Source organism: Calliopsis andreniformis, chromosome 9, assembly GCF_051401765.1.
Source record: "Calliopsis andreniformis isolate RMS-2024a chromosome 9, iyCalAndr_principal, whole genome shotgun sequence".
In the NCBI taxonomy this organism is placed as follows: Eukaryota; Metazoa; Arthropoda; class Insecta; order Hymenoptera; family Andrenidae; genus Calliopsis; species Calliopsis andreniformis.
The window spans coordinates 11,365,905-11,383,938 of NC_135070.1; the positions used below are offsets into that span (position 1 = coordinate 11,365,905).

The 18,034-nt window shown below is 36.5% G+C and overlaps 3 protein-coding genes across 6 annotated transcripts; 2 read left to right on the forward strand and 1 right to left on the reverse strand.

The window, feature by feature from the left end:
• The first annotated feature begins 1,473 nt into the window (after positions 1-1,473).
• On the forward strand, positions 1,474-3,601 carry LOC143183380 (uncharacterized). Its single transcript, XM_076384905.1, has 3 exons — positions 1,474-1,487; positions 1,546-2,916; positions 3,028-3,601. Exons 1-3 carry the CDS (start codon positions 1,474-1,476, stop codon positions 3,599-3,601), a joined length of 1,959 nt encoding a protein of 652 aa, XP_076241020.1.
• A 2,915-nt stretch (positions 3,602-6,516) lies between these two features.
• Positions 6,517-11,642, forward strand: LOC143182944 (coiled-coil domain-containing protein 12). Of its 4 annotated transcripts, XR_013002539.1 has the most exons (5): positions 6,517-6,644; positions 6,739-6,877; positions 6,956-7,154; positions 11,225-11,292; positions 11,412-11,642. XR_013002539.1 is itself a non-coding variant. In XM_076384278.1 (4 exons), the coding sequence occupies exons 1-3, from the start codon at positions 6,517-6,519 to the stop codon at positions 7,148-7,150; spliced, it is 462 nt and encodes a 153-aa protein (XP_076240393.1). In that variant the 3' UTR covers positions 7,151-7,154; positions 11,225-11,339. The 4 variants fall into 4 exon arrangements, 3 of the variants coding, with proteins under 3 accessions (XP_076240393.1, XP_076240394.1, XP_076240392.1); XM_076384278.1 differs by lacking the exon at positions 11,412-11,642 and having other exon boundaries at positions 11,225-11,339; XM_076384279.1 differs by lacking the exons at positions 11,225-11,292; positions 11,412-11,642 and adding an exon at positions 7,415-7,509.
• Positions 7,636-15,006, reverse strand: LOC143182943 (carbonic anhydrase 2). The gene is made up of 7 exons (XM_076384276.1): positions 14,895-15,006; positions 10,281-10,319; positions 9,807-9,968; positions 9,022-9,266; positions 8,672-8,908; positions 8,000-8,252; positions 7,636-7,916 (listed from the first exon to the last, which is right to left on the reverse strand). Exons 1-7 carry the CDS (start codon positions 14,929-14,931, stop codon positions 7,870-7,872), a joined length of 1,020 nt encoding a protein of 339 aa, XP_076240391.1. The 5' UTR covers positions 14,932-15,006; the 3' UTR covers positions 7,636-7,869.
• Positions 15,007-18,034: the final 3,028 nt, after the last annotated feature.

An 18,034-nucleotide genomic window follows, 5' to 3' on the forward strand; every position in this document is an offset into this window, starting at 1 on the left:
TACAAAAACATCGTGATGCAATATCCCTGGCAAGACACTTCAGTTTTAACAGAACGAATTTTTATTCATTCTTAGCGCTATTTCTCTAGCCCCTACGCGAATCAATTGCAACGACACACCTTCCATTGCATAATGCATAAAACGGCGACTGAATTCGTGCGAACTAGGAAGTGGAACTCAAAAGATCCGTGAATGAAACGCGAGAAATTTTCATTGACATTCAAGTCACTGTAAAATGAGTTTCCCTTTCGCCATCGACAAAAGGTAGCATGGCCTAGGATATTTTTCATTGTTCCTGCCTCACAGGCCCCGACATTTGTACACGTCGCTTTGTTATACCACGAAGATGCTTCTTTCTGTGCAAACTCTTCTTCGCGTAACTTTCTTTGTAAATGTCAGCGATCTGTTCGTTCGCCCGCCCGTTTCGAATTTTCCTATTGGCTGAAGGCCGCTTGGTTTGTTAACGCAACAAGTGTTTTCTCTTGACTTTGCGAGTTGATGTTACGACTAGGCGTCGAACAGAAGCGTGGCGTTTTATTCCTGGCTCGTCAGCGGTGGAATTCTCTCCTGGCAGAAATGAAAATCGCTTTTCCTCCTCGACCATGGTGACTTTAACGACCGGTGTGAAAGTTCGCCGCTGAGGTAATCTCCTCTCAACGGAAGAGAACTTACGACCTCTCAAGGCGCGGTCGCCACCGCGAATGATCCGTTTCTCAACTGGAACGATATTTTCTTCTCGTTCGAGGCACGCCAAGGTTTAATGGCAAATAATAATTACAATTTTCTGTAATAAACTGAAAAACGTGAAGTGTTATTCTGTGTCCATGTACTATTATGTAATTACTGTTTTGTGAGTAGTAATTTGGTAGGTATTACTTTGGTGCAATGTTGAGTCTATGATTAGAGATGGTACGTTTAGTGTTTTTAGAACATGATGAGTTCTTGTTATGCTAGCTTTCATTGTACTATTGCAATTTTTGTGCTGTATATTTTAAGATGTGAAAGGGGTGCACAAATGAAATAAAAAACAAGGCCCCATGTTGTCGAGAAATAATGAACTTTAGAGACATTCTGTAGAATCGTGTGAAACATCACAGATACAACTCAATGAAATTACCAAATGCGTGTGTCTTTATTACTGGGCTGTAATGGTAGATAAGCATCTTGACATTAATATCAGAACAAACAAATTTTACTGACGGTTCCTTGTTGACTTTAATTGGATTAATTATATGTCGTATAATGTGAATCCTGTAATACTGAAATTATGTGTAAACAGGGCTCCCCCATTCTCACGGTATTCACGACTAATTAAAACTAATAATTACTTATTATTAGAGAACAAATATTTTCGAAATGTACAAATTCTATCTGTTGATATTTTGCTCAATCGAGCAACTTTCACTTCTAAAGGAATCTATGAACATTTATTTTGTCAATTTATAACTTAATGCAGGAACTAAGAAAGTGTAGATGACAGTAAAATAGTACCTACATTAATTTACTATAACCTTTGTAATAAATTATAAATTAAATTAAATATAGCAATAACAAGTTTAACATCATTTTACAGGTAACACTAGTGCTTCTATTGGCGACCGTGTCATCAATCAGCCCAGCGAGATCTCAGGAAACTGAGGTCTCCTCGAAGGGTTTGGATTTACTCCAGGCACCGTTGAAGCTGGATAAAAATCTTCGCCAAGCTCTCTTAAAGGCCTTAACCGACTTAGAGACTGAGTCTGCCGAACAGCACAACAATGAGAGGGAAAATATTGCTCAAAGAGACACGAGTGCCTTCGAGGGTGTAGCTAAGAAGAACTTGAACAATGATCTCGGGGTGCAAAAGTCTATGTTCTCCTTCCAGGGTTTTCCTGGAGATGAGGAGATACCGTCAGAAGAAAAGCTCCAGAACTCAAGCTTCATCAACACTGTCAGTTACGTAACTCTGAAGACACCCGAGATGAACATCGAGAAGGCTACCCAAGAAGACGCGAGAAGCTTTCACGTTCAGAATGTGATCCTACCGGATAAAGGATCCGCGATGTTCGGAGCCAAAACCGAACCGAAGGTAGAACGACAAGAGAAGAAATATGTGCACACTCCTGCCAATACTTTCTCTGTTGACAAAGTGGAAAGTCTCACACTGAAACCAGCTGAAGAAATTTCTGAGAGTCTTACAGGAAGTGCAAGTATTGGTATCACATCAGCCAATTCGCAACCAATTTCTCAGAAACCAGTCGAACCTAGCCCAGTGATTACAAAGAACAATAATGTAACAGTGTCGAGTGACTCGAAAGACAAAACTGAGGAGGTTAAAATTTTCCAAGCGCCTTTGGTAGCTGCCTTCACTGTTCAACAGGACGAGCAAGGCGTGCCCAAGAGTGTGGTGCCGATCTATAGATCGCCTAACGATGGGCAAGCTCTGACGCTCCAGGAGCAACTGGAGTTTAAGCAGCACCTGCTGGAAAAGCAGCTGGCAGAGCTACAGCAGCAACAAATCCAGCAGACGCAGTTCCTTGCGAGGCAACAGCAGCTTTATCTGCAGCAGCTTAGACAGAAGCAACAACAGGAGTACTATCTTCAGGAGCAAGCCAAAATTAAGCAGCTGGAGGAGCAAGCTAAGTTCAAGCGACTTGAAGACCAGAGACTCAAACAATTGGAGGAGCAGCGTTTCAAGCAACTCGAGGAGCAGAGGCTGCACAGACTCCAATCACAACGTCCTCTCCCACAGAAGCAATTCTTCTTCGAGCAGAGCAACAACCTCCTGCCCTTTCAACCACCTGCTGAATCCAATGTCCACTTACAGCCCAGCCTAACTCTACAAGTGCCCAGTGTCTCTGCGCCTATAGCTTTCCATGGACCTTTCCAAGACCAGAGTTTGCGTTTGCAGTCTTTCCGTCAGCAGCAACAACTGCAGCAGCCACAGCAGTTACAACTCCCGCAGCCGCAACAGTTGCAGCAATTCCAGCCGTCCCAGCAGTTGCAACATCTCCAGCAGCCCCAGCAGTTGCAACAGCTCCAGCAGCCCCAGCAGTTGCAACAGCTCCAGCAGCCCCAGCAGCTGCAACAGCTCCAGCAACCCCAGCAGTTGCTGCAGCATCAACAACCGCAACAGCTGCAGCAATTACAACAACCTCAGCAGCTGCATCAGCCGCAACAACAGCAACATCAGCAGAGATTACAACAAAGCTTCTCTGCTTTCTCCGCCGATTTCCAATCATCATTGCCTCCAACGACGAGATTCAATCGCCAGGAGGCTTTTAACGCTGTCGGCAATTTCGGGTTCAACGTGGACAACAAAGCCACTCCCAACAGAAATAATTTCGGTTTCAACCTACCGCAAAGGAGTCCCGCGAACTTTTACAATCCTTATACGCAGTTTAGACAGACGAAGCCTCCCACGCCTGCAAAACAGATTCAACATCTGTTGTATCAGTCTGGCATCGCCAACGACTTGAGCAACGTACAAGGCACTGGGAATCATGAAGATTTGAACATCGTTTCAAAAGTTCTGGCTTTGAACGTGGGCGCCGTACCAAATAAAAATCTTCAGTTTAAATCAGCTCCAGGGGTCGCTTCGTTTGGGAAAGCATCGGCGTGAAGAAAGAAGTAGGACCAGGAGTTAGACGAGTCATGTAAATCACTGCAGGACGATATTAGTCAGGTGAAATCGAGCTCTCACTTCTTCCGTCCTTCCTTCGCCTCCTTTATTCATCTGCTTCATCTCGAATTCGACGTGTCCTCGATGATTTAAAAGGTTCATTAATTCACGTTTAGATTATCGTTCGTTGGATACATCATGCGAGAAGAGCTCTCTGAGTGTAATGTAGTCACTTAGTGAGTATGAATTTGTCAGTTTGTCGGACACTTCAAGCCGAGTATGCTAATATTTACTTCTCAATACATATTTGCAGATTATTAAGAATTAAAGTGCTCTGTGTGTCCTAGATTCTTGGAAGGAAGATTTAATAATTTTTAAATTTTATAATATTTTGAAAAAGGTGCATGGAGCAATTTTAATTATTAATATGCCCTCATAAGAAAGTAGGTACATATTTATGTATTCGGTTTGACGAGTTTTCCAAAATTACATAGACTCATCAAAAAACGTGCCTTGGATGTAAAGAATTTTTTTCGTTAAAATAGCGATAATATCTATGAAATTCCAACATAGGCCTTTTCATGACAGATACCAATCGCTCCATCGTCTCGATCTTATTTCAAATTCAGCACGTTTATAAAATCAGGACACAGAAGAAATGTTCAGCTTCTTATCGGTAATCCAGCTCGCGACTTGGATTTACACTACATGCAGTATCCCGTTATTCAATAGAAGATTCAGCACGATAGAATGCACAGGATGTATTGCAATCAGAGGCCACAGTACTGTCGAACAATCCCAAGTGAAATCGAACCAGAATCTTCGCATAACTCCGTAAAATTTGCGTTCCATCGTGCGTGGGATCGGGACGACTCGCGAGGAAAGCCTGCTTTTCACAAAGTCTTCGTAACGAGGAAGTCCTTAAACGGTCATAATGATATTAATTACGCTTCAAACCAGGTTCACCGTTTCCACCAACTCGAGTCCTCGATTTACGTAATTACGAGTCGCATTGCAACACGAATTCTGTATATAAGCACACGATCCCAGTCTCCTGTCTTCAATTTCGCTTTCTTTGTTTCCATTACCCATCATACCTGCACCACCAGCTTCGTAAACCGTGCTCAATCACGGGTAACCAGGCACCGTGAAATTTCTTTATAAGATGCTGCGCTCGAATCAATTTCATTGGTCCAAGGAACGCCGACTATCGCGGGAATAAATCTTATGAATAGATTTCACGTTGCAGGGGAATCGTAATGATAGTTATCGTAACTTCAAGGCATTTGGCGAAGGGGATGACGAAGAGTGGCCTGCATAGCGCAACGTTCGAGCCAAAGTCAGGATTCTTCAAGTACGATCATAACTCTTCAGGGTTGTCGCGCCGAAGCGCATCCTTATCTGAGCTTCCGACGACGATCAGGTTTCTCCATTGAAGAAGATCTACGTTACAGACCACGATAACCGCCTCGGTGCCCCTGGTGCCTCGACCAGTCCTGCCGCTGACTATTAATTATTTATCTAAGTGTACGTGTAGAACTGACCATCGCACAGCGAGGAGTTCGGCTCTCCTGAGATCGAGGATCTCGCTAAATCGTGTATCCAGCCAGGCTTCGTGATCGAAAATAGCTCGTCGACTGTAAATAAACTTTCGCCGCGGAAGATGCCTCACAATGCCACCGGGAAAGACATCGCGCGTGCATGTCCTCAATTTCACAAACGTTTGGCATAGATTCTTGATTTCTCTCGTGGAACCAATCGACGAATCTTCATCGAAGGGTTGTTCATGATTGACATTTATTCTTTATCAATGAATTCGTGAATACTTTTTCAAAGTTCATAGAATTATTCGCAGTTCTTTGACAGAAATAATTTTCATTACTATGTTTTGATTAAGTTGTGCTCCTTTGAACGCTGGGAATAGTATAATTAATTCGCAGCCTTTGACGTAAATTTAAGTAATTTTGTAGGCTTTTTTGCTTTCACCTACTGCAATTTTATTATTAGTGCAGAGAATAACTAAAGACCTGAGTACCAAATATTGTGTATACTAGTAGTTTGGTTAATTGAGACCTTACAGTACTTGAATAAAATCAAAATATAAATTGTACAAAACTAAAAGCATTACTATAAGAAAACTATGCAATATTAGAAGATATATAAGTTAGGAAATTTTGAATAGTTATGAGGAGTATTGTAAATGCTATTCAAAATTATTTCTCGAATGCTAAAATTTGTATGAAAAGGTTCATTTAGCTTTTCTAATATATTTGTTCTCGATGAATAATCCTTATGGTGAAAATTTCTTTTCGTGAGAATAAAAATAAATACGAAGCATGCGCGGGATGCACGCTTTGGACGAGAGGATTTGTGAAAATTGTATGCAATAACCACGTGCAGGCGACTCGAATATGTCGTCGTTTTTAAATGTATGTTAAGCTTAATATTACAAATTATTATACATTAGGGTATATAGGTGATACGTTAGACGTAATCGACAAGTTTTGCCTGTAATTTATCTGACGCCAAACTGTACCGACCATTGTAAAAATGTTAATAAACTAATTCGTTAGAGAAATAGAAATTGGTTTTCTTAACGTCCACACGTACCTTCTAAAAGATGAAACTTGTATTCTCCAATGATAATCACATGTTGGGTACACATTATTAGTTATTCGAGTTACATCACAAAATATGACACTAACAACTTTTCATTTTTAATAAATTTGTACGTTCATTATTAATATTTTAACACAAACACTAACCAACGTCACTTTAACCTAAACTTATTTGTAATAAACGTTTCATTTGAAGGACAACCTCATACAACGGAAGTGATCACGATTTTTCGAGAATCGATTAGTACTTACGACCCCCTGGTGGCAAGTTCATAAACTATAGAATAAAACATAAACATGCCGGAAGATAACATTGGGTCCTTAGAAGACGAAGCTTTAAAAAGGAAAGAGCGTTTGCAAGCTTTAAAAAGAAAAGCTGAAGACAGCAAGGAGAATAAAAATGACACTGCCAATAGACTACCGAAGTGAGTGTTTGTATCTTACTTACGTGTTTTAAACTTAACCTCAACTAACCTCAAAATGGAAGTCTTAATTATATTTACTCTTTAATTTTGACAGACCAAAGTTTCGAAGTTATAAACCACAAGACGAGAGTTTAAAAGACAAAGTATTAGAGGACGCAAAACCTGGCAATGTAGAAGAGGAAGTACAAGATCAACTAAATGCCGCGAATACTAAAGTTGTCATTGAGGAACTTGTAAGTAATTATCTGCGATATTAATTTTAATATTAATATTTATTATCATTTGCTGATTATTTGACTATAATTCTTTAGGATATTAGCAATCTCGCTCCTAGAAAACCAGACTGGGATCTTAAGCGAGATGTTTCTAAAAAACTAGAAAAATTAGAAAGGAGAACTCAGAAGGCAATAGCAGAGCTTATCAGAGATCGACTTAAGCAAGGACAGCATAATTTAGCTGATGTAGTAAATATGGCAACTAAAGAACGGACAGATTCACAGAGTTAATACTGTGAGTTTTTTTTACATCCTTTTTTTTACTGTAGGATTTAAATAAATTTGTACATATAAAGCTATAATAAAATATATTTGATATAATTATATTTATTATAATTTGAATCATGATTCATTTCGATTTAGTATCTTTATGCATTCCATACATTATGTACAGACGCTTATAGAGAAACCTCATTATTTATGTTACTGAATATAGTAGATTATTATGGCAATAATAGGAACTGTTAAATAAATATATGTATATCCATGTCACAGATTTTTTCCTAAAAAAATTCTACTTTTTACCAGTCACAAGAAGCAAATAATCTTGCTGGTTTGGCATAATGTAAAAAAGAAAAATTGCATCTTAATAATTTTGAATCTAGTGCTTAAAATCAGTCAGAAAATAAATCAACCTTTTACTGATGTGTGCATATGTATGTATATACAACATTTAAAATATTCATGATTAAGTAGATTAAGTACCATTGGTATATATCCTATAATTAAAAATAATGAGAATATTTATTTTTAAACTTATATGTCATACGTATTCTATTATATGCATAGCCTTCAGATGAGTTTCATTCAATAAAATGTCAATACCAACATTACGTTGTATGAATTAATTCTGAGAATAGAAATAATACTTTCCTCAGAACAAAGTCAAATTATTCTTACGTCTCCTTTCAAATGTTACAAGGACTGTCAGTTGACTAGAACATCCAATATTATTCGAATAGCATAAAAAAGAGAGCTCCAAGTATTAGTGTAAAAGCTGTAACAAAAAAAAAAGAAATATATAATTTCAAGAACGAATAATAACTCGAATAACGATAAGACATCAAAAATAGAACAAACATGTTGGGCCCCATATTCCCTCTTGCCCGTTTTTCTTCCCTGGTGGACTCGTTTTTGAAGTCGAATCAGTTGGTTTCACATCCTTTGGCGTATTCTTTTCGGTAGTTATCATTGTACTGGTTGCAGGGGAAGTGTTTGTAGTTTCATTAATACTATTACGATAAATCACTCTATCATCTAATGGTTGCACTGGTCGGTAATTATGCGTCAAATTTTTGCCATCAGAGGACTGAATACTACGGAAGACAGCCAACTGAAAATAAATTGCTTAGATACAGAAAATAACTTCATCATAAAGAAATAAGTTTTACAATTTTAACAAGAAAAAAGTTTGACAACTATTTCGTCAAACACTTTTGATAAAAAAATATTTGATCAAACTGTATGCAATAAAAGAGCTTCGTGCAAATTATATCCTTTTCAGATGGTAATTCTATTGCATCTAAAATTAGGCTTCAGCGCTTCGAAAATGTTTAGAAGTACTCGACAGTGTCTGAGATAAAATTACGAGCTTACATCATCAGTCCAGATTACTTTCTCTGCGCGTGTACTTATTTTTATGTTCACGTGTGAATTACTGAGACTGTGAGAATATTTGCGGAAAATATTCGTGTCTCTCTTTTAACTAATTTCAAGTTTGATCAATTGATAAACAGCTTTCAAAATACATACCTGTTCGTGCGATATAGGCTGTGGTTGTATAAAGTCGATCCATTGTACGATCTCATAACAAGGAGGTGTGGTCAACGATCCTTTGTATGTATAATAACTTTGCGCCGATGCTATATCGGGTGCGATCAATTTATTTAAGACATTACTATCATTTATCGTCACATTACTACCTACTTCTGTTATATCTGGTATCAGTGGGACAATTGTTTCGAAAACTGGATTCGGCTTGTCTTCAGCCTGCAACATATGTGTGTATGTATCTTTTAATGCAGTTTTTGTGCAATTAAATTTTTAGAAAATTTCAGTAAATTAAGAGAGCATTATACATTGTGAAAATAATTGCCAATTACCTCATATAAGTATCCTAACACAGTGAGACCATCAGGATGTTTCATGGCCTCCTCCGAGGACCCATACGATTCTTTGTAGAAAACTGCGTGAAGCTCCATCGCATACGAATGATTGTTAATGAGGTCCTCAGATCCTACGTTATCATTTGGTCCCCAGTGGAAATGTAGTTGTTGAAAAACGTACGTGTCATTGATAGGTCCCCCCGATATCGTAGGCAGGTTGCTATCGGTACTTTGAATCATTACTAAATTAATTAGAAAAACAAATATATTAATTAATTTGCAAATTTAATTCATTTCATAAAGAGCCTGCCACGAGCTATTTCTCGGACACACGCGATTCTTTGGAAATGTATCTTAATTACGGCGAAACAACGTCTATGATGTGTAATAATCAACGTTAATTAGCAGTTGTTCAAGGATGCGAATTATACGTGAAGTACGTTTAAAGCATCCGAATTGATTAATGCCAGTACAAATTAACGAGACATTAAGCTTTACTATTTTCTAGAGAATTCAGAGGAATATTAAAAAATTCTGTATGCCAGTAATGCATGGAAACTTGCATAGAATAATTTAATTTACTAGCTTGCGTGGTTGGAAATAAAATTGTAGTTCTTTGATGTAATCTAACTAGTATGTAATAAATACATTGCATATCGAAAAATAATCTTGGGCGTTTCAGTCCAATGTTTAAATACAATTTAATGTCTTTACATGTTAACAAACGCGACAATGGTTATCGTGCACACGCTTGTCAATATATTGACCTTGCAACTTCATACCTGTATGTCCATTATTTTTCATGAACGCTGTGTGAGAATTTTGTATATTAGAAAACTTCAAGGTTGGGAAAGTGAATATCGTAACATCTTTCTCTTCTATGTCAATAGGGGATTGGTATTTTCCCAAACAAGTCTTGTAATCGACGCCCCAATGCGACGGGCCTAAAAGGAAAAATTGTAAAATATTTTTAAAGTATTATCGTCAACTCGACAGAAAATGTTTTAATTCCTATGTCACAGTATAAATTGTTGAAATAATAAGCTATAGACAAACAAGCCAAGCAAAGATTTCTTATGACAAATAATATCATTATATGCTAAATAAGGCAAGAGAATGACTCGATCTCGTAGTAAAAAGTGATTCCCCTGCATTGGAATTGCAAATAACCAATTTAACGAGAAGTGGATTAATAAACAAACGTTAAATAGAACTTAATCGTTTAGTGGTCATACGAAGATTTATAATTATCTTACCATGGCTTCCTTCGTAGCTGAAGTCACCTGCTACCAGCTCTGAAAGAAAAGCCGACAAATTCATGAAGGTTTATAATCTGCACACGTTGTTGCACATTGTGTAAAATTTCCATAGTTGAATCTGGATTCTGTTTTTAATTAACAACCTCCCACTACGTGCGATGCACTGACAATTCTGAGAGCTTTGTTAACTCCGCGCAACTGAATTCTTAAGTACTTTATGGAAAATGCTAATTGAGATAAGAAGAGTTCCCAAGGATCGCTGATAATGTCAATGTTCTCTCGGAAGAAGACAATAGAATTAAACGACGAGTGAAGCTACGATGAAGCACGGGGCGAGAAGCTTGCTTTGTGGCTAAGTTGTAAATGTAATACAATAATAGGTATAAAACAGTTTCACGCTCTATGCGAGAAATTCTGTGATCGTCCGGTGAAAGTCGTTTCGTGAAAGATTTAAGCTTACTTAGGCATTGCATTCGAATTCGTCACAGATGAATTATTTCATCCTCTTTATGAAAGACTAGTGCGCTAGTTAGCGTTGCAATACGAATATCGATTCGCTTCGATCGAAGCCATTATGTACCTTGTTTTAGATAATGCATACGTTTCTAACGTGCTATTGAATAATAAAATCTAAACTTGTTTCATACATGCAACAAGGTCAACTTTTATATATAATATTTATATTTATATTAATATATAAACATCTATTGCAGACCACTTAGTTACTCTTCAACTACGTCTCATTCAAATAAACCTTTCATTTCTTTTTAATACCATAATGCCCAGTAAAATATACCTGTTTAAGAGTAATAATTATGAAAGACTTATAAACTTTCTAAACACATTTAGACTTGAAATTCCACGAAGTTGTAGTACAGTAATTACTAAGAGATAGAAGTATGGATAATTCATGATCCAGCGATAAATTTGACGTCTTTCAGTGGAAAACGAAATGGGCTACTTCCTCGAGTACGCGCGAGCACACGACAAAGACGCTCCTCGATTACTGGTTAATGAGTCAGCCGGGTAAGTTCCCTTCTTCTATCTACAAAGATAAATCGCGTGCTCATGCTTCCAGGTCCCACGCATGTGCGCAACACGTGTGTCGAATAACGACGGTTTGCTTAGGATGGAGATCATTGCTAACCGAACTCTGGCACGAAGGAAGGTCCTTACGAACGTCGTTTCAAGAACTGCAAGGTTGACTTAAATCAAACTGGCAAGGAACAGCCATGTCACAGGTGTCCTTTGAACATGCAAAATATTTATTGTCGCAGATACATGAGAATGGTAGGTAAAATGGAAATGTCCAAGGATGGTCACTAAAATAAGACCAATCTTTCATCCTGAATTAAGCTTGTCTCTAAATAAAAAAAGTGATCTGAAAAACTATTTTTAATGGCTTCTCTTTTTCATCAGAATTTCGTTTGAAGTTACTATCATTGGCACGTAGAGCTCGTGGACGTTTTCTATTTTAAAAAGAGAACTAAATTTCTTGGATATGATGAGAGAAATTTAAGTTTCTAAAATAGAGTTTCGATTAAGCTTCTGATTTATGTTACGTCTGGGTAGGATCAATTTTTAATGAGAACAATGATCACTTTCGAAATGTTACATTCGTTCCTCGAATACTGTTTTCATCATCCAGTGCCGTCTAGAATTTCACTTATCGTTCGCGATGGAAGGAGTAGTGTTACGTTTTTGCGTATCGCACGTACAGCGGGTCGACGCTAATTTCTTTTACACGTTCTTTTACCATAAGTAGTAATTACGCGTGTGCGTGGTTATTTGATATTGGCTATAAGCTTGTACACGGTAAGCTTCAAACGTCAAACGTTTGAATAGTGGGAACGGATCGGTACCGCGAGACCCTGATAGGTATAGACTTCAAAGTTAACGTGGAAATGTTCTGTGGTTCGTGTAGAATCAACATGTTCCCCGCTTACATACGCTACTGTTTTAAATAGGCTCGTAACTAATCGTTGAATCGCAACGATAAGCCCCATTCAGACTTTTCGCCTCAGCTTTGACGCGATTTTTTCCACCATGGCATGGGTTGCGCAACAAGTGACGTGCAGCAAATTGTGCAAAATGTTTTTGGATGTTACATATTTTTCCGGGGTACGTAACTGCCATGATAATGAAAACGAAGATGCAACACGGCAATTTCTCATTCCGTTTATCCTAAAGGCGTCCTTCCTATGGAAAATTGCGTGTAATGTTTTGCTGAAGGATAGCCTTCCGATAGCGAACTGAAAATTGCCACAACAATCCTTTTATATACTTTTGCTTTATTCCTCCTTGACTTTTTTTCTTGTTAATTGTTAACGTGCTTTGTTTCTATTCGTTGAGAATCTAATTTATAGGTGTGAAATATTTTGAGTTAGTCTTCTCTTCAATCTGTCTTGTCGAATTTGCTGAGATTACACCGCAATAAAAAAATATATTCGTGATAGGCACATCGATATCGTAAAGTTTGTCAAAGGTAGACGAAGGTGTGCTTATCTAGCGTGAGTGAATTGAAATGTTAGTGCTGAAATTCATGGAGTGATATTTATCAGTCGGTAGAAGCATGGGGAAATTGAAGATTGCTTGGAAGACCACTTCAGCAGCTTCTCTGATTCAGATTATTACTGTGTCTTATAATTGTGAAACTTTTAAGGGTTAAAACGGTTCCGAAAATAACTGTTTCAAACTGTTATATTTCGGTTTCTGCTGAAACTGTTATGGAGAACCGAAATGATGTTATAACTATATATACGCCTATATATGTATGTATAATGTTCTAAATGATTCTATTTGACTACAATTCTATACAACACGCACGTTTATCGCTGTCGATGACTTTTGCTTCGTTTTGGTTCTGTTATGGACCTAATCCATGGGTTCTGTATATCTATTTCATTTTTGTTCTATGGAACAGTAACTGACTGTTCTATTGAACAGTAACTGATAAAGAATCGAAAAATAACAGTTATAGATATAATTGATATATCCATAACAGTTATAACATCATTTCGGTTCTTCATAACCGTTTCGAGAACTGGAACCGATATATAACTGTTTTCAACCCCTGGAAATTTTTTGTGAAGTATAATTTGAAGATAAAGTCTCGAAATTAGTTTTAAACTCTTGCGATATTTTTTAATGTTATGATAAATTTTTTAGCAATAAACTTCAATGTCGATTGAAGTTCAAGACCACTTTTGTGATAGAAGAAAGAGGTAGTTAGAATTCGATAAAAACCGCGCTTGAGAGTTTTCTTTTTTTTAAATGATAAATAGAATCGTTACTCTAATCGCTGAAATAACTGCGATGAGCTTTCGCTGCTTCGAACGATAAAGAAACACGGTATTGATTGTTATTAGTAATATGCTCATTTTCCCCAGAGGCGAAATTTATTAATGTACGGTTAATCGCATCTTAATCCCATACATCTGAATACACGTGCAGAAAATCAGTTACATAAGACTGAACATTCATAAGCGACACTATTCTCTAAAGTGGATTAGATTTTGTACTCCGATTACATCTGTGCAATTATATTCGTTGCAAGGCTCCTTATATACTAGATTTCTCAGGGAGTAAAATGAAGAAAATATTAAAATTTCTAAAAATGTTGCTCCCTTCCCTTTCCTACTATTTGCATATGTTTTCCTCGTAAAACATTAGCAGTGTTTCGACAAAATTACTATTTTAGCATATATACAAAAACATGACATGTATTAGCGAGCAACGATGCTACTGATACCTTATGCAGATAACAAATAATATATTGCGAACGAGCATTACTCAGCTTTCCCTTTTCATGAATTTTATGTAACGATACTACTTGTTGTTCCGGCATGCTTCCGCTAAGGTGAAAATCTTCGCTACTATCCTAATTGGCATTTACATGTCCGTTTCTACGGTGCAAGGGTTGACCCAGCTGTACATGCATCGGCGACGCTAACTTCGCTCCATGAATTTCAAGTGGTTCCGTGATATTAATAATAAGTACAAGACACTGCTTTCAAACCCGTAGCAACAAATAGATATTGATACATATAACACAACATAATATTTTATCACGGAGTATCTATTGATAAGGTCTTCGCGGTGTTGAAACAATTTCCACTTCTGACGGATCACTTAAAAAAAATGATAAAACTATAAATAAATCTGTATTAAGTAAATTCTGTTATATTTATTTATCTGGATTTATGTGATATAACTTATTCTATATTTTTTATGGAACCTATAACTTCACAGGATCACTATTAAATTTTGTAATAAAAATTAAAAATATTTATACCTCATCAATTTGAAAAATAGTCATTATTATCAAACACATCACATATTATGTCTTTATATTTAAAAATCCTAAATGCTTTCACTGTTTCAACCGATTACTATTATCCTTATCACGTGAAAATCATTTTTTATAAGTAAAAATAATTCATTCAGAAATGTCAGAAGCACTATCATAATCACGATACGAGGTAGTTATTGTTAAAAAAAAACTACCTAATCCCTCTCTAAGGATTTTGCAAGAATGCGTCTTCGATATCAAGATCGGAGAAGCGCGAAGAACGAAGATGTAATTTCTTGTAAAACGTAAAAAAAACTTACGCGACAAGAAAAGTGGTGCTAAGATGAGAAAAGTCATGGCGAAGACAAGTGTCACTATTTACACTAGGAAACCTTCTTCCTGACACTATCTATTTATCCCCGCAGATTCTATAATCTGTGGACTTACGAATAGGAATGTGAATACTCTGTTACGGTCGATGGTCGACTGAGCACTGCCGGCTTGTGGACTATGTTAAATAAGAGTCCACGCCACTTTTATTTCGCGGTAGCCTATCGACTCTGCACAAATTTAATAGTAACTAGAAGCGAAGAAGCTGCCAATAGCTAAATGAACACTGTAACGAGAAGGTTGAGAACAGGGATCATATCGCCCTTATGTGTTTTCCGATGACTCATCGATGACAATTATCCGTATACGCTTGTAATTTTAAAAATCTATGCAAATATATTTGACAAAAACTTATTCATATTCTCACGATGGTTCAGTGACTTCATTATTCAACAATCGGACTTCTAATTACAAAGGTTCAGGAATAGTCGAAGTAGAATGTATAGGAAAAATTCGATGACTGAAATAATTAACATACGAGACGTGTCTGTGCAAGGGAATTTTTGAATTGTATGTCTCTGCAATTTGCAACTACTTTACGAACGAGGCATTCTTTACACATTCTTCGATCGAAGAATGTCATCATAATGCAGCAATTAATACACAAGATACATCATTCTCTGGATTTTATATCTTAATTAACATAAAACTCCTTAGCAACATTTTACGTATTACCTGTGATTTACCACCTCGATCGTTGCATTTTGAAACTTCCTGGATATAAAAATAGATGTTAGCTAAATGTCATTTCGTTCTTGCATTTTTTGTTTTATTTATTTGTTCAAAACTCTAAACGTTATTATATGTATAATTTCTGACTAAATATTTTTTAATGAATACAAAGAACGGGAGGGTTTTATCTAAGATATCTTGGTAGGCAAGGCCACGACTTGCGGTACTTCGAAGTCCCTAAAAACCCAATAATGCGTCTCGAATGCGTCAGCTTCCGTTCGACACGATTGTCTTCCGCTCACGATTTTCTCTTCACGACCAGATTCGTCAAGCCTTGAAAATTCGTTCGACTCGTTGTCGAAACGTTCCCAAACATTACCTAATCAAGACATTAAGCATGATCAGACAAATGGCATCCTGCTTTTTGTGAATCAAATATCGAAATACTATTAGAAATCGTTTTTGCATGGTATCCTTGGATATCAATTCAGTTTAAACTTTGAGCAGAGTATAATATGCACATGTTACAGAACTACTCGTCTACAGAAGTATTAATAGCGTTCGTATGATTTTCATGAACACTGGACATTATTTTAACAAGTCTCTGAAATATTTCATGAAGGTCGGCACGTTTGATACGTTTCAGAATAAAGATCTCAATGAAAACCGCTCGGTAGATTGTTAGACCCAATTTCGCAACAATTATGCAACGGTTGAAAAAATTGCTATGTTGTGTAAAAGTAATCTTTGAATCAGTACATTCGGCGAGAAGGCTAGGGCAAAGGCGGATTTCTTTATAAAGGTCAACTAGATAATTGTTCTATAGTGACGAGAACAAGATGAAGGTGATTTATGTTTTCGATCACGTTTTTTTTATCATTTTTGACTCAAGAATGCTTCATTTTCATGATTCATTTTTTGGGAAGCAAAAGTTGTTTGACAATATATTCAGATAATCTTCAAATTTTTCTTTAATTTCAATTAAGTTTTTATCAGTATCACTTTCTTTTAACTGGGGTGAAAGATAAAAGTTGATTATGATATTGACTCTTTAGTATCAAGCTACATTGCAAATATTTTTGATTTCTTAACACAATTATATTTAGATTTCTATATTTAGGTAGGTACGCTGTAGAAAAATATTTTTGAAACAATAGAATATTTGTGAAACATATCACTTCTAAATATGCTATTCGTTGACTTTCAGACAGACATTTTCAATGATAAATTCATATGCTACATTTAAAGTTACATTATACGAATTTACGTTAAATATAAATTACTTATAAATATCTATATTTATGAAATGGTATGTTGAAAGAAACTTTTTCTTTTAGTTTTCCTTTCTACCTTACTCTTATTTCAAAAAATTATTAGATACTGATAGTATCACTATTGATAATATTAGTATTTATTAATGTCTACAACTATCATTTACTAACAACAATTCATCTTACGAAACTTGCAAATATACTTCCATTCAAAGAACAATAGAATTCCATTTACCTATTTCACCTCGAATTAAGTTAATTTGCCCTCAATTCCTGCTTTACTACAAAACGATTATGAAATAATCCACAAACCACTCGTACCATTCTCCGATTCAAATTACACACTCTTTCGATTGATTAGCGCAATCTGCAGATGTCGCTAGTTCTCGTCCCAATATCAAAATTTTCACGCAAATCAAATTTAAAATTAGGAAAGGAAATTGTCCTGAAAATTGAGGGATATATAAATTGAATTTTTTCGGAAAAATTGACTGAAATGCTGCATTATTTTATCTTTTGTGACTTTCTTCATTATATTGTTTTATTACGCAAAAAACAAGATTCCTCCTCTAATTGATGGAGTTACTTTCTTAGGCTCAAAGTATTGAATCAAGATTCATCATTCATTAAAAATCATTGCTTAAGAAAGACTCAAATGGCTTCAAATACTTTCAACATGTCTATACGAAAACCCAGACTATTTCGGTTTCATAATAAACAACTCAAGTGAGAGCTCATGGTCTGGATGAATGATACCAGACCAAACCACTACAATTCAACAGCATCACTCTCCAGAATAGAAATTCTTCGAAACTAAGAGAAACTAGAACTTGGATCATATTCCACAGAACTATCCCATTCTCCAAAATCGAAAAATGAAAACAGATCTATTTCCTTCTTTCTAACGTAACTTTCTAAGACTTTTCCCTTAGAGTTACATTAGAATGTTCCTTTCCTCCGTATCTCTCAGCTTCAAGACTCCCAGCCATTCCAAACATCCAATTTTCTATTCCTGTATCTCATAACTCGCGGCCAACAGATCATCGAGACTCGATCACGGTTGCTAATCAATTCAAAAACACTCTATTCGCCTCTTTTCCCGTGGTACGACGCTGCTGCAGTAACAC

Coding starts and splice junctions, on each gene's coding strand:
- LOC143182943 (XM_076384276.1), bottom strand. CDS start 14,931: ATGACTTTTCTCATCTTAGCACCACTTTTCTTGTCGC. Junction 9,969..10,280: donor CAGCTACGAAGGAAGCCATG/GTAAGATAATTA, acceptor TTTTCCTTTTAG/GCCCGTCGCATTGGGGCGTC. Junction 7,917..7,999: donor GGGAATATGGGGCCCAACAT/GTTTGTTCTATT, acceptor TTTTTGTTACAG/CTTTTACACTAATACTTGGA.
- LOC143182944 (XM_076384278.1), top strand. CDS start 6,517: ATGCCGGAAGATAACATTGGGTCCTTAGAAGACGAAGCTTTAAAAAGG. Junction 6,645..6,738: donor ACTGCCAATAGACTACCGAA/GTGAGTGTTTGT, acceptor TAATTTTGACAG/ACCAAAGTTTCGAAGTTATA. Junction 6,878..6,955: donor AAGTTGTCATTGAGGAACTT/GTAAGTAATTAT, acceptor ATAATTCTTTAG/GATATTAGCAATCTCGCTCC.
- LOC143183380 (XM_076384905.1), top strand. Junction 2,917..3,027: donor CGTCAGCAGCAACAACTGCA/GCAGCCACAGCA, acceptor GCTCCAGCAGCC/CCAGCAGTTGCAACAGCTCC.